Source organism: Littorina saxatilis, linkage group LG3 (assembly GCF_037325665.1).
Source record: "Littorina saxatilis isolate snail1 linkage group LG3, US_GU_Lsax_2.0, whole genome shotgun sequence".
NCBI lineage: Eukaryota > Metazoa > Mollusca > Gastropoda > Littorinimorpha > Littorinidae > Littorina > Littorina saxatilis.
The window spans coordinates 64,818,908-64,834,621 of NC_090247.1; the positions used below are offsets into that span (position 1 = coordinate 64,818,908).

Consider the following 15,714-nt stretch of genomic DNA (forward strand, 5'->3'; position numbering starts at 1 on the left):
TCTTCCAAGTATATACAACTATTGCAACGACAATAAAGAGCTAACAGGCAAGTGATATTTAATTTAAAAATGGAATACGCTTTAATTTAAAACAAAAGCACAACGAACAAGATGTTTTAATTTATTTCGCTCCAAGTCAAAATTTAAGCAAAACATCTAAATAGTTTTTAATGCGCATTTAGTCCGCTGTCGCACGGAGGAATGTAGGATTACCAAAACCGGCAAAACCAAAACTGGGCAAAACTTGATTTAAAAGAACGCCCCCGCCCCCCCTTGTTGAATTTGCACTGCTAGATGCGTTGGCGGCATCCCATCCTGCCTCTCCCATCTTGCTGTATCCCAGTCTGCCTTACCCAATTTGCCGCATCCCAGTGTGTGTTAGTGCGTGTGGGGCAGAGAGAGAGAGAGAGAGAGAGAGAGAGAGAGAGAGAGAGAGAGAGAGAGAGAGAGAGAGAGAGAGAGAGAGAGAGAGAGAGAGAGAGAGAGAGAGATTTCAACAAAATCAAGGAAAAGAAAAGCCTAACAGAGAATTTCAAGTGGCAGCCCAAATTTTCGACCTGTTGCCAGGCCTTCCTTAGAGGCGTGTAATTCTGCGAGACGCCAATTCATGCATCAAGTACTAAGCAACACAATACCATAGTTAATTCTGTTACAAAACACAAAGCAAATATATTTCAAAGATAAAATCTACAAGACTTGATTAAAATTAATGTAAAAAATCAACAACAAGTAGAAACAGAGGCGAAAACAGTATTTGACTTTCGATGTTTTTGCAGAGAACTTGTTCACGGCAATAGTGGAAACTAACATGTTTTATGAGCGTGTTTATGTTTTGCAATCTTGTTTTCTGATTTATCCATCTATATATTTATTTACCAATTTTCACTTTACTTATTTAGTTCCGATCAAATGATCCGCTGCAAGAGCAGTTTGTAAATCAAATCAGCGATACAAAATGCCTCCGTTTCACTAAGATGGCGTATGGAACTTATTATGATGGGTGACCTCATTGCAAATTGCTCAAAAAAACACAAAAAACGATATCAAAAATAGAGTTACTAGACGGAGCCCTTCGGGGCGTTTAGTCATGCTTCAGACATACATTCAAATGTTTTGACAGAGTATGTCCTTATCTGCGACCAAAAGACAAATTGTTGCTTCAACAGTGCTTTGAGCGGACCAGCATCTTAAGTATTGCACTTTCGGGTCTAATAACGTACGGTGTCTAAGATTAAATACGGCGAAGTGGTCTGAGCCTACAATGTTTAAATGTTTTATTGCATAACTTCTAAAAACTAGTTTCATGGTCTCATCCCTCCCCCCCATCTACCCCCTCATCCCCTATTTTTGTTTTAAATCTTTTTTCTTTTCTTTTCTTGCTCCTCTTACAGTATCACAGTAAATGTTCCCAAATAGATCTTAGTTACCTCAGAGGACGTTAATCCCCAAAGTCAGTCATTCAGTCAGTCATTAAAGGCAAAAGCGAGGTAACGCACAACTGCATCAAGTAATCTTACAAGGCACGGCCCTAGACCTAATATGGATTCCCTCGCATACTAACCTAAGAGGAAATGATCTAGCCGACACTGCAGCAAAGAAGGCTGCCATTTCCTCCTCAACCGAAATTAATATTGGCTACTCCATCTCAGAATACCATTTATATTTTTCTCACGATGTTGTCACTTTTAAACCTCTTAACAGGTGGTCCTGAGTTTTATCTTTTTTTTAACGAAACTAAAATAGAATTAAAATCCATGCTTCCAAAACGCATTTTTACTTACAAAACTAAACAGCACACACAAGAACGACCCCATGAAATACATCAAATGGGGCTTTTTTCCTAAACTCCCTCCAGCCCTATTACGCATTCTAAGAAGGGCCCGTACCAAAGGCCTCAATTGTTCCGTTTTCAAAAGAAACTGCGAGTGTGGCAGCGAAATTACCATAGAGCACACCTTCGTAAAATGTACTTCAAACTTAACCCGCTTTGCAACCCTGTATGATTATATGGACAAATATAACCTTATGCCAATTCAATTCTTTAACCCGGACGATAAACACGGCCTCGACCATGACCCCTAGATTCATTCAGCACAACTGGGTCCGACCAGTAAAGCCGTCGCTGCCTGTGTGACAACCACCATAAAAATCTACCACAGCGGGAAACTTTCAAGTTAAGTATGTTAAACCATCATGTGCCCGCATTTAACTTTACAATCAAAGGATGTCTGTTGAGATAATCGAATGGATCAAAACTTTGAAGCCTGCGCGCATATTCTAAGCCGACTAACACATAACAGTCAAGGACATCATAAAATAGTTCTCGGTGAAAACTTGACCGAGGGCCATTTTACGACGTCCTTGACTAGATAGTGTTTATGATCAAACCAAGCACAACTCGAGTTTGTGAAGTATACTCAAAGAGTCATATGCGCTGTTTCTTGGGCAAGGTAAAGAACACCGAAAGTACTCCAATGCCGTTCTCGAGCTACGCTGACTTTTACAAAGGGAACAGCTGACGCGGCTTACGTAATCCGGTTTCCTGGTCATTTGTGTGAAAAATCTGTCCGACAAACAAAACTGCCCAACGAATAGAGATAACTCGGTCGAAAAAAATACTACCAACATATTAGCGCTATAGAAATCTCCTTAATAAATAAATAAATAAATAAACATTCAAAACTGTGTAAAATGGTCGAACTGAAGTTTTTGCACAACAACTATGACCATAAAAATTATTTCCTAAACTTAAAGTACTGGACAAATTAACCCCTTCGTTGTGAAGTTACACACGCGCAATGTCGAGACAAATTCATCAAAGACATGAACGCAATCATCCATGCAAAACGCGCTAATCATGCCTGTAAGGGCTGTTTTCAAGTCACTGAATGTCTAATGTTGATTGAGGTACACCATGTATGGTAACACTTATCTCCCAATACCCCCTCGGACAGTTCTAGAACCCCATGCAATGCTTAAAAGATAAACTCCATGTCCTCACTTAATTTTGGCAGTTCAAAACTGTCAAAAACATGATTTCTCATGTTGGTCATGCTCGCAATAGTTATCTCTAATCGATGCTTCATAATATCATGCACGTTTTAGTTCTGCAGTTGCTCATACATCTTTTCATAGACATCTGAAGACGTGTGCTGCCCACATACAGATCAAGTAATGTTCGACGAAGCCCGGACTTCGGTATTGCATTTCAGCTTGGTGGCTTAAAAATAAATTGATGACTTTGGTCATTAAAAATCTGAAAATTGTAAAAAATTTTTTTTATATAAAACGATCCAAATTTACGTTCATCTTATTCTAAATCATTTGCTGATTCCAAAAACATATAAATATGTTATATTTGGATTAAAAACAAGCTCTGGAAATTAAATATATAAAAATTATTTTCAAAATTAAATTTTCTAAATCAATTCAAAAACACTTTCATTTTATTCCTTGTCGGTTCCTGATTGCAAAAACATATAGATATGATATGTTTGGATTAAAAACACGCTCAGAAAGTTAAAACGAAGAGAGGTACAGAAAAGCGTGCTATCCTTCTCAGCGCAACTACTAAACCGCTCTTCTTGTCAATTTCACTGCCTTTGCCGTGAGCGGTGGACTGACGATGCTACGAGTATACTGTCTTGCTGCGTTGCATTGCGTTCAGTTTCATTCTGGGAGTTCCACAGCTACTTGACTAAATGTTGTATTTTCGCCTTACGCGACTTGTTTGTTTCTGTTTTTATTTGTTTCTGTTGGGTTTCAAACAACATTCTGTGAGATCACCTTTAAGGTCATCGCCGTAACAAGAACACTGTTCTTCCTTTTATAGTCCATACAATATTTGCTGGCGTACACCCGTCAATTTTACGTTTATCAGTTCATGAAATATTTGCCGGCTTTTACCCATCTATGTTATCTTTCCCCGGTCAAGGCAATATATTGAAAAGATTGTTGAAACTTCAGAGAACCCTTTGCTTAAAGTTCCAAAGATTTTTTTGTTTAGGAACTTTCTATTCTCTTCGATCATGAACAAGGAAATAGCTGAATGAGTATGACGCATTCTCTAAAGCTGTCCTGGGGTACAGAACGGATGTGATCACACACTTATCGCTCGCTTGAGTAATTCTTCAATCACGCAAGAAGCTTTTGTGGTGTTATGTTTTCTTGAAATAGTGACACGTTACCTGGCACACTTAAGCTAGGTTTCATGCCCCCCCTCCCTACCCATTGCGAATACAGACCACTTGAACGAAGCTGAGTGTGTGGAGTTACGCCATGGAGTCATACTCGCCGGAGGAAAAAGGATGAGTTCTTGGCTTTGTGGCGCCAATAACAAGTCTTTGATGACGAATTGAGTCGTCTGTCACTGTGTCAGTAAAACTGAAAAAGGGAGGAAGGTCTCTTATTCATATTTGCTTCTTTGGCTACCATGAATGTCTCGTTGTATGCCTTTTTTCTTCCAAGTAAATACAACTATTGCAACAACAATAAAGCGCTAACAGGCAAGTGATATTTAATTTAAAAATGGAATACGCTTTAATTAAAAAACAAAAAGCACAACGAACAAGATGTTTTAATTTATTTCGCTCCAAGTCAAAATTTAAGCAAAACATCAAAAGAGTTTTTAATGCGCATTAAGTCCGCTGTCGCACGGAGGAATGTAGGATTACCAAAACCGGCAAAAGCAAAACTTGGTAGCACTTGTTTCAAAAGAACACCCCCCCCCCCCCCCTTGTAGAACTTGGAATGCTAGATGCGTTGGCGGCAACCCAACCAGCCTCTCCCAACTTGCCGTATACCATTTACCATTCTGCCTTACCCAATTTGCCGCATCCTAGCCTGCTGCTTTGTATGTGTTAGTGCGTGTGTATTTGTGTGTGTGGGGCAGGGAGAGAGAGAGAGAGAGAGAGAGAGAGAGAGAGAGAGAGAGAATTTTGGAACTTTGAACTTTGAACTTTATTACAGGAAAGATAGCATTATGTCGATCACTAAGTGGGGCACTGCCCTTTGCTCCCTGTTATCCGAAAGCCAACAACAATAGGATGAGCATCAGAAGTGAAGATAAATAGGGAAATGTTTTCTCTGCGCGCGCGCCAGCAAGCAGGATGTCTCAGAACTGAAGCGGTAATTTTATGATCTAATTATAGGCGATGGGTTTATGGGTCACGTGATGTGGGGGCGGAGCAAAACATTGGTTGATACTTACTGTGTTGACATTAGTTCATTGGCCCCGCCCCAACATGATGTGACTTACTAATCCATGGGCTATCATTGGTTCATGTTTTTGGCGCTAAACTATCTGACAGTAAAGTACTATTTTGATGTGACACGTTATTACTTGGTGCAAATACGCGCGGTGTTTAAAACCACTTGGCGGACAGAACTGTGCATTCCCACAATTCGACACTTACTACACCCATAACCACACCGTTGATCAATTGCTGAGAAATGGCGCAAATGACAGTTGGGGAAACATTCAGAAGTTGGAACGACCTTACCGAACGGCTGGCAGACTTTTCCAGAAAGAACGATTTGGTGTACGTGGTCAAATACAGTCGTGCTGTTCAACTTGCGAACAAGAATTCAAAACAGCCCTTTCCAGACGAACTGAAGTATGCATACGCAAAACTTGTGTGCAAGTACTCAGGAAAAGGACGACTCACAGGCCGAGGTGCGAATAGGAGCAATGGGTAAGCGGATTTATACTTATTTGCTATACTTCTTATGCTTCCTTGTCACAGATAGTAACTCGTTTGAATTTTAATATTATTATTTATTTTTTATTTTTATTTAGTCAAGTTTTGACTAAATATTTTAACGTAGAGGGGGGAATCGAGACGAGGGTCGTGGTGTATGTGTGTGTGTGTCTGTCTGTCTGTCTGTCTGTGTGTGTAGAGCGATTTAGACTAAACTACTGGACCGATCTTTATGAAATCCCCATACTTTTTTTTCATTTTTTCAATAAATGTCTTTGATGACGTCATATCCGGCTTTTCGTGAAAGTTGAGGCGGCACTGTCACGCTCTCATTTTTCAACCAAATTGGTTGAAATTTTGATCAAGTAATCTTCGACGAAGGCCGGGGTTTGGTATTGCATTTCAGATTGGTGGCTTAAAAACTAATGAGTGAGTTTGGTCATTAAAAATCTGAACATTGTAAAAAAAAAATTTTTTTTATAAAACGATCCAAATTTACGTACATCTTATTCTTTATCATATTCTGATTCAAAAAATATATAAATATGTTATATTTGGATTAAAAACAAGCTCTGGAAATTAAATATATAAAAATTATTATCAAAATTAAATTGTCCAAATCAATTTTAAAAACACCTTCATCTTATTCCTTGTCGGTTCCTGATTCCAAAAACATATAGATGTGATATGTTTGGATTAAAAACACGCTCAGAAAGTTAAAACGAAGAGAGGTACAGAAAAGCGTGCTATCCTTCTCAGCGCAAGTGCTACTCCGCTCATCTTGTCAATTTCACTGCCTTTGCCGTGCGCGGTGGACTGACGATGCTACGAGTATACGGTCTTGCTGGGTTGCATTACGTTCAGTTTCATTCTGTGAGTTCGACAGCTACTTGACTAAATGTTGTATTTTCGCCTTACGCGACTTGTTACATTTAGTCAAGTTATTCCGATTGTGAAGAAAATGTAACAGCAGAATACATCGCGCGTCGTGAATCGCTGCGCCCCTCGTAGCGCCGCGCGTTGTAAATCGCAACGCTGCACAACGCGCCGCGCGCTGTGAATCCACATCGCTCTTTGTGTGTGTGTGTGTGTGTGTCTGTCTGTCTGTATGTCTGTCTCTCTGTCTCTCTCTCTCTCTCTCTCTGTCTCTCTGTCTCTGTCTGTCTGTCTCTCTCTCTCTCATCAGTTCATCAGTCTGCAAAGATTAAACATTTTCTAAATTTTGATGCACGCAGAACATTTTTTCAAGCGCATGTGCAGTCTGGAATAGACTATGCATCAACCCTTTGGGATTCTGCAAGTGATGCAGCTTTAAGACCCCTAAAATCTTTGCACAGACGCGGAGTAAAAGTTGTTCTGCTGAAAAACAGCACCCTCTCTAATCATGACTACAAAAAAGCTGAAATTCTTCCACTTTCATCCAGACTAGCGTTTAACAAGGCAAGGTTTATGCATAAAATAGTTCGTGGACATGTACCGGACTATTTAACTGAAAGAATATTATTAACTGAGACTTCATCAAGCCGCACGAAGAAACTAAATGTTCCCCTCCCTAGAATTGACTTGTATAAAACTAGTCTAGCATACTCAGGTCCATTTCTGTGGAATGTTTTACCAGTTTCTCTCAGACAGCCACTTTCTGTTGCCAGTTTTAGAAGACATACTTTTTTTGTATATGCTTTCATCGTCGTGTGGCACTTAATGCCGCGATCAGGTACTGCTGTTTGATAAGTACATGAAGATCTACTAATATAATCATTTTTTTTCTTCTTTTTTTTCTTTTTTTTCCTCTTTGTCTGATTTAATAACCATGTTTTTATGTTTTTGTTTTGCTTCTTCTTCTGCTTCATTATTATGCACTGCTTAGTTAATTCCCTCTTGGGCGAGGGCTGGATGAAAAAGATTTCTCTCTCTCTCTCTCTCTCTCTCTCTCTCTCTCTCTCTCTCTCTCTCTCTTCTCTCTTCCTCTCTCTCTCTCTCTCTCTCTCTCTCTTCTCTCTCTCTCTCACGTTTTGCGTTGCTTGAAACAGTTTTCATTATACCTTTGACAATAAGTATGTCATGTTCGTTTGTATGTATATTTTTGTTTGTTTGTTTAGTCTGTAATCGTTTGCTTGTTTGTCGTTTGTTTTTATTACTTCTTTAATTGATATTCCAACATTTTAAAACGTATTATCATTCGGGCGAGGGCTGGATGTAAAAAAGCACCTGTTTGCTTATGCCATTACCCTCGTTAATAAAGAATTTGTCATTGTCATTGTCTCTCTCTCTCTCTCTGTCTGTCTCTCTCTCTAAAATAACGAAACCCTAGAAGAGTTCGGACCAACAAAATAAATTTGGCTTATATTTTGCCTGTGTGCATTAATAGGTAACATGCGCCTTGAGTCGCCTTGTGTGGTGAGATACGTGCGCGATATAAATCCTCGTAAATAAATAAATAAATGAACAAATAAATAAATAGTGTAAACACAAATAAATCAATTGGTCAGAATGTTGAATTGTTGTTTCGTTCCTTGTTAATTTTGCCCCGTTTCGTAAATATATTGTTTTGTACTTTCAGGTCAAAGAAAACAGAATGCCCAGCCTTCATTTTGTATCTGCTGACCGCAAGAAAGGTTTGCTTTGGATCAAAAACATGATGAACAGTCACAACCATGAGTCCTCGAACAACAACGATGCAGAGGTACGCAACGTACTTCATGTGCATCCGACTAATACCTAAGTCATCATTTTGTTTTCATTGAATATGTTTTATGTGTTGTGTGATATATTAAATTTAGGACACTCGTCACATTCTAAGATCTTGAGCAGAGACCCTTTAATTTGTGTGACTGATAAAATGTTTCTTTATAGTGTTTACCGTATACATGTAGCAAGAATGATCTCTCTCTCTCTCTCTCTCTCTCTCTCTCTCTCTCTCTCTCTCTCTCTCTCTCTCTCTCTGGGTCTCTCTATCCCTCTCTCTCTCTCTCCCCCTCTCTCTCTCTCCTCTCCCTCGCGCTCTTTATCTCTCCCTCGCCCCCCCCTTCTCTCTCTCTCACTCTCCCCCTCTCTCTCTCTCTGATGTGTGTGACTGATAAAATGTTTCTTTATAGTGTTTACCGTATAGCAAGAATGAGCTCTCTCTCTCTCTCTGTCTCTCTCTCTCTTCTCTTCCTCTCTCTCTCTTTCCTTTTCTCGCCCCCCTCTCTCTTTCTCCCCTCACTCTCTCCTCCCTCTGTCCTCTACTCTCTATCCTCTCTCCCTCCCTTTCCTTTATGTGAATGCTGCAATACGTTGTGTTAAATATTGGTTGAAGTTGTTAAGAATGGACGTAAATAGATTGCCACATAAAGCATATAAAATGTTGCGTGAACTGGATGAAAGAGGTAAAAGAAACTGGGTGTCTAGCGTACGTTGTAAATTATGTCAGAATGGTTTTGGGTTTGTATGGATGAATCAAGGAGTGCAAGATGAGAACCGGTTTTTTTTAAAGATTTCAGAGAAAGATTGATTGATTGTAGATGGCACGAATGGAATGTTCATGTTCAGAACAGTTATAGATTTGCGTTATATAGGACATTTTGCACCGTGCACGAAGTAAAACCTTTTTTATTATTGAACATGGATAGGCATTTGACAATTAATATGGCAAGATTCCGAGGTGGAATAACAGAACTATTTGTGCACGTTAATCGATATAAGAGATACGATGCAGATAATGTTGTTATGCCCGTTGTGCAGGGAACGTAAGGAAGATGAGTTTCATTTTGTGCTTTGTTGCCCCGCACTTCGTGATTTGCGATGCTAGTTTTATTTTGCTAAGTTTTGTAGAAACCCAAGTTTACACAAGTTTTCTATGCTTATGGCATCTGTGAATGAAGGTATTGTTCGAAAGTTGTCAGTTTATGTGTACAAAGCATTTCGACTACGTAGTGTTGTTATGTCTTAGTTCATGTAAGCCTACGATATATTTTATTTGAAATGTAATGTCTTAGTTCGTGTATGATTTATTTCATTTGTGTGCAAATGTCATTATGTCATAGTATATATGTTCACCCCCCTCACAAGGGGCTATGGCCTAAATGAGTAAACAATCCAATCCAATCCAATCCAATCTCTCTCTCTCTCTCTCTCTCTCTCTCTCTCTCTCTCTCTCTCTCTCTCTCTCTCTCTCGCTCCTCTCTTCTCTCTCTCTCTCTCTCTTTATCTCTCTCTCTCCCCCCTCTCTCTCTCTCTCTCTCTCTCTCTCTCTCTCTCTCCCTCGCGCTCTTTATCTCTCCCTCCCTCGCCCCCCCCCTTCTCTCTCTCTCTCCCTCTCTCTCTCTCTCTCTCCCTCGCGCTCTTTATCTCTCCCTCCCTCGCCCCCCTTCTCTCTCACTCTCTCTCTCTCTATCCCTCTCTTTCTCTCAAGGGCACATTGTAAGATTAAGCCTATGGCCTAAAATGTCTACCCTTTATGTGAATAAAATGTTCTAAGTCTAAGTCTCTCTCTCTCTCTCTCTCTCTCGTGTGTGACTGATAAAATGTTTCTTTATAGTGTTTACCGTATAGCAAGAATGAGCTCTCTCTCCTCTCTCTCTCTCTCTCTCTCTCTCCTTTCTCGCCCCCCCCCCCTCTCTCTCTCTCCCCTCACTCTCTCCCTCTGTATCTCTTTCTCTCTCCCTCTCTCCCTCTGTCTCTCTCCCTCTGTCTCTATCCCTCTCTCTCTCTCTCTCTCTTCTCTGTCTCTGTCTCTCTCTCTCTCTCTCTCTCTCTCTCTCTCTCTCTCTCTCTCTCTCTCTCTCTCTCTCTCTCTCTCTCTCTCTCTCTCTCTGGGTCTCTGTCGGTCTCTCTCTTTATTTCTCTCTCTGACTGAAATATTAACCACACCTCATTTCAGCGTTTTGTGTAATTTTATAACCAAGAGGTGGATGGTATGATTCCATGTAAAAGCCTGGCGCGGCCACATCTCAAACGTTGAGCCGAACTGATTACATTGGAATGAGTGTGCCTTTACAGTGAAGGCGATGTGGGTATGTGACTGTATATATAATTTGTCTGTTTATTTCAGGTCCAGTTAAAAATCAGCGGAGTTTTAACAGAAATTCAGCTGTCCTGCTACAACGTCCACGACGAAGAACTTGAGAGACGTCACTCCGCTTTGGCAAAGCTGCTGGAAGGCTGGCAAAACACAACTTCCCTTGGTATGAACCACGCAGGTACTGTTTGTTTCTGGTACAGTTTTGTGCTATTGTATACGAAATGTATGAGAAACACAATGCAATTAATGTTACTCAGTGGATTTAAAACTTAAATGAACACATTTTCTAAGGTTCCGAACTCAAATGCAACCAAGTGTCCGGATTCCATGCAAGCTTTTGAAGTTCATGTGCAGGATCCTTGTAGGGTCTCTCTGCACCTTGAAGTGAGAAGTACAGTGACTTTAAACCATGGCGTGGGAGTTTAATTGGCTAACTCCAAGACTGTTCAAAAGTTCAGTCAGCGAGTAACCTTGCTGAGGCTTTGGCAATGTGCTGTACTTTCAATATAAAGGAATGGCCCATACGTTGTTTTGAGTTTTTCGGAGTTGTGCAGTTACACAAAGAATTGTCTAAACCAAGAGTGCGAGTAATTCAAATAGATGTCATGACGATGAAAGGCACTTGGGCAATATATTGTGTGGTTTTTGTCATAACACACGAGGCGTTTAAGTAACTATGCCAATCATTTTCTGTTGTGCAGGTCCAGTGTCACTTTCACCTAAAAATATCGCAGACACTGATGAGCCTGATTTGGGGTAGGTGAACACAAGATGCCAGTTTACAAACTTCTGTTATCAAATTAAACGATAGTTCCTTTCAAAAAATGTCGTAGTGCAATATTAAATCTGTTTGTAAGCTCACTGCTAATGAGGTAGTGGATCCAGAATGTTGCTTTCCAAAAAGCAGTTCATATTGAATACATTAAGACGAGTCATAATTTTAAGAATTCATGTAACGTTTTGGTCTCGTCATTTTCGTTTGTACTGTAGGGTTTTGTAGCCTAGCTGTGTCGTTTATCTTTTGTAGGAAAAAAGTGGAAAAAACAGACTTTATGTTTTTCTATATGACAAACGGGGTGAAAGTGTTTAAGTCGGACCGCATTCACGGAATTTCTGAATTGACGGGAATTCGGCAAGACTTTTGCCCATTTCGCGTAATCCGAAAAAAAGGCAGCCAGGATTGAGGGTTTTGCCAGGATGTGCAAGGATACGTCTAAAACAAGCCTATTTTGCCAATCCGTAATCTTCTGTATTTTGTGTGTGTGGTGCTTTAGCTCCTTGTTATGGTTTGCGGAGCGACTCGGACACAGATTGATAACGGACTCTCATGCTCGAGAAACTGTCTCACTACGCGAAGTAACAATGTGCCGAGTGAGCTCAGGTAGCAGAGCACTTGACTCAAAACCCGAATCAATAAAATCAATCATTTTAAAGAACATTTGTTTTTAGGAACAGCCCAATGGGCGCTTGTAACCCCGCGCGTCGATTGCCGGTAATAGCTCTTAATGAACTCGGCCTGGCACGCAATATACCTCTTGCAGTAGAATTGGAATGTTACGATTAACCAGGAAATTCATTTATCTAAATTGTTCACCTGTTGTATCAAAATTAAATCATATAATTGTCATGTGCATGGCAGGTTGACGTTGCCAGACGAAAAACTGGCAGCACGTGTCAAACAACTGAAATCGGAACTGTTTGCCATATTTGACGGGACCAAAGAAAGTGACCGTCATAAGCTGTACTGCCGAGGTGGAGTATCCCGACGTGAGTTTCACTTCATTGCTGCCTTATTCAATAATGGTCTCCCCACCCAACACGGTCTTTAATTAAAAAAGCTAATCGTGTTTATTACTTTTGTAGTTACAATGACATGGTACTATTTACTGTAATCCAGTACTTACACAAAATTATTCACACACTAACATCTTGCTTAGTTGGTGACAAAACGTAATGATTATCAATCAATAGGAGAAATTATGTATAACGCCATCTCAATCGAAGGATGCACGTGTCAACTTTACTAAGGGTAAAAAACAGGTGGGGTTCAGACCCTTTTTGATAGGTGCCACTAAAGGAAAGATCTTTATTCTTTAACCTCGTACTATACGGTTTTTTTTCGGTGTATTTTGGGAGTACCCTCAGTATAGCGGTGGTCACGTAGCCCATGTAAAGAAATCGTTGATCCAAGATGTTTGCCAGATAGTGAAGTGAAATGCCTTTGATGGCACCAGAAGTTTAAATGAAAGACCACGGGTATTTGTTTTTATGTTGGTCCAGAAATTCAGTATAAATGTGTCATTAAAGTAATTCGCTGCACCTGGCACTGAACACACTATTGGCAAAGATCTACATAGGAGCCTCGGGGTGCGGCAGTCTGTTCCGCTCATAAGAGAGTGAGGTATTTTTTTATAAACAATTTCTGAAACTGTTTATTACAGGATCGTTGGATGGATATGGAGGACTTGGCTACCTTCAAGAAGGCCAGGAAGACCTTGTGATGGATATTCTCTTATCTCTATTCTCCAAGCACGGAACATTGTCTTTGAACGTACGTAAGAGTGGTTTACTGATTTAGTTTTGATGGCCTTCATACAGTAGCATAACATGTACACACATTGTGTCACGAAAGTAGCAGCCCGTTTTACAAGAAATGGTTAGGAAAATGTTGATGTATTCGTATGTATTTCATCGCATTATTGGAAATAATGTTTTTGGCATTGAAACTCCTGATGGAACTTGTGACTATTTGCAAGCTTTGGCGTCAATACTTTCGGCGTTTATTGTTGATTAATTTGTTTTTTTAGGGGTACAGTTTTACTGCCTTGTTTTTCTAAAACCGCAGCTTCAGGCTTAAAGACAAAAAACGTAACAATACTTTCTTATGCGATGTTACATTCACGCTTCTGAGATTTATTATTTGTACTATAAGTGTGTGTCTGTCTGTCTAATTAAAAGACCACTGGATCGACGTACTAGTATATGTAACATTTTGTTTTGTTAAACATAAACGTTTCATTAACATACAATTCTTGTTTTTGATCCCGTACGATGTACAGTTCAGAGAGTTCGTTGTCGTAACAGAGGCATCGGAATCTCCTATTATTAACACAAAGAAGATGAACAATTAACGGTTTTTTTTTTTTAATGTGGAGTGCTCACCCATTTGCAAACGGAGTGTTTCGCTTTCATTGAAATCCGCTTGTAATGCCTAATTATTTTCTCTCGGGGTTATCAAATACTGTTGAAAATGGGTAACACTGTGGTACTTTTGTTGTGTCTGTTTTAGATGGCTGACTACTTGATGAGGGTACTGCTGCCGGAGGTTGTTGACAAAATATTTGTCAGCCAGTCATGAAAGAAACATTAGATATTGTAAACATTTGTTACAATGTGTTTTGGTGATTTTGGTTAGATGTGTGTTTTAGATTATGTACAGTCAATGTTTTTCCTGATCAAACTTGCTGCTATTGAACTTTTTGTTCAATAAAAACGCCAATGAAGTATATACAAAGTATACATTAAATGCAATCGTTTTCGAATCATCAGTGATCGGTCATCATCGAACCAAAAGCAATTTCAATGTTCAAACAAATAAACAAATATAAAACATCAGGGTAGCATAGTGAACGCGGTGTTAACCTGCATATTTCGAGCTTTTGGAATGATATGAGAACAGGTCAATGCTTTTTTAGTCTTATGTTTTAAAGTTTTGTTGTTGATCTACATGTATTAACCATTCAAGAACTTTGATTGAACAACAGTTTAAGATATTGCCATCAACACAATATTCAATGAACAGCTATTTATGCGTTTAGTTATCAGTTTGATGGTATATGTATGTGTTGTTTATAATGATGTAACAGAGAATTAAAGCTTTGTCATGAATGATCCGGAATGCACCACCTCTATTATTGTCACTATGGCCATGTTACTGCTCACTACATCTATCGTCACGCTCATAAGAAAAAATACCTATCTCAGTGTTAGACATGTCTGTGGTGAAACTACAGGGGGAGCTACTGGAAGGGTATATATCATGTGTAAGAGAGTACACAGTCTTAGACCATCGGAACCATTGCCACGGTAACGTAAGCAAAACTGCCGACACTTTTTCTTTATGATGCAGAACAAATTGTTTTGAAAATGTACGGAATGCAGAATCTCTTTATGGGTTGATTTGCAGTTTTGCCGACTGAAAATGTTGCGGTCACCTTTTTATTTCACGTTATGCTGTGGTAACAGCCGAAGATGGGCAGTTCGCAAATTAAAATGAGATAAGCAGATTGTTCAGAAACCAAAGACGTTCCAGAACATAAAAAATGACAGAGGCAATTACCGTATGAGCGTGACGCTATGTTCGTCTGCGTGTGACTGTCTCTCTCTCTCTCGCTCCCTCCCTCCTTACCTCTCTCTCTTCCTCCCTCCTTTGCTCCCTCTCTCTCTCTCCCTCCGTACCTCTCTCTCCCTCCCTCCCTCCCTCCTTTGCTCTCTCTCTCTCTCTCTCCCTCCCTCCTTACCTCTCTCTCCCTCCCTCCTTTGCTCCCTCTCTCTCTCCCTTCCTACGTACCTCTCTCTCTCCTCCCTCCTTTGCCCCCTCTCCCTCTCCTCTTGCTTTGCCCTTTATCTCTCTCACTCTCTTTCTCCGTACCTCTCTCTCCCTCCCTCCCTCCTTTGCTCCCTCTCTTCTCTCTCCCTCCTTCCTTACTCTCTCTCCCTTTCCTACGTACCTCTCTCTCTCCCTCCCTCCTTTGCTCCCTCTCTCTCTCCCCCCTTACCTCTCTCTCTCTCCATCCCTCCTTTGCTCCCTCTCTCTTTCTCCCTCCCTCCGTATCTCTCTCTCTCCCTCCCTCCTTTGCTCCCTCTCTTTCTCTCACCCTCCTTACCTATCTATCTCCCTCCCTCCTTTGCTCCCTCTCTCTCTTCCCTCCTTTGCTCCCTCTCTCTCTCCCTCCATACCTCTCTCTCTCCCTCCCTCCTTTGCTCCCTCTATCTCTCTCTCTCACTCTCTTT

At 40.3% G+C, this 15,714-nt stretch overlaps 2 protein-coding genes across 3 annotated transcripts in view; one reads left to right on the plus strand and one right to left on the minus strand.

Moving 5' to 3' along the window:
- The window catches only part of LOC138962990 (S-methylmethionine--homocysteine S-methyltransferase BHMT2-like), a 71,929-nt gene that overhangs the window by 25,570 nt on the left and 30,645 nt on the right, over positions 1-15,714 (minus strand). The gene's annotated exons all lie outside the window — the stretch shown is intronic.
- LOC138962953 (uncharacterized) lies at positions 4,946-15,118 on the plus strand. Its single transcript, XM_070334919.1, has 7 exons — positions 4,946-5,693; positions 8,260-8,382; positions 10,732-10,879; positions 11,403-11,457; positions 12,341-12,468; positions 13,143-13,252; positions 13,991-15,118. Exons 2-7 carry the CDS (start codon positions 8,275-8,277, stop codon positions 14,057-14,059), a joined length of 618 nt encoding a protein of 205 aa, XP_070191020.1. The 5' UTR covers positions 4,946-5,693; positions 8,260-8,274; the 3' UTR covers positions 14,060-15,118.

Excerpts from the sequence above, each read along its gene's own strand:
- LOC138962953 (XM_070334919.1), top strand. The coding sequence starts at position 8,275 with ATGCCCAGCCTTCATTTTGTATCTGCTGACCGCAAGAAAGGTTTGCTT. Across the intron at positions 10,880-11,402 it reads CCTTGGTATGAACCACGCAG|GTCCAGTGTCACTTTCACCT; the intron begins GTACTGTTTGTT and ends TCTGTTGTGCAG. Across the intron at positions 13,253-13,990 it reads ACGGAACATTGTCTTTGAAC|ATGGCTGACTACTTGATGAG; the intron begins GTACGTAAGAGT and ends TGTCTGTTTTAG.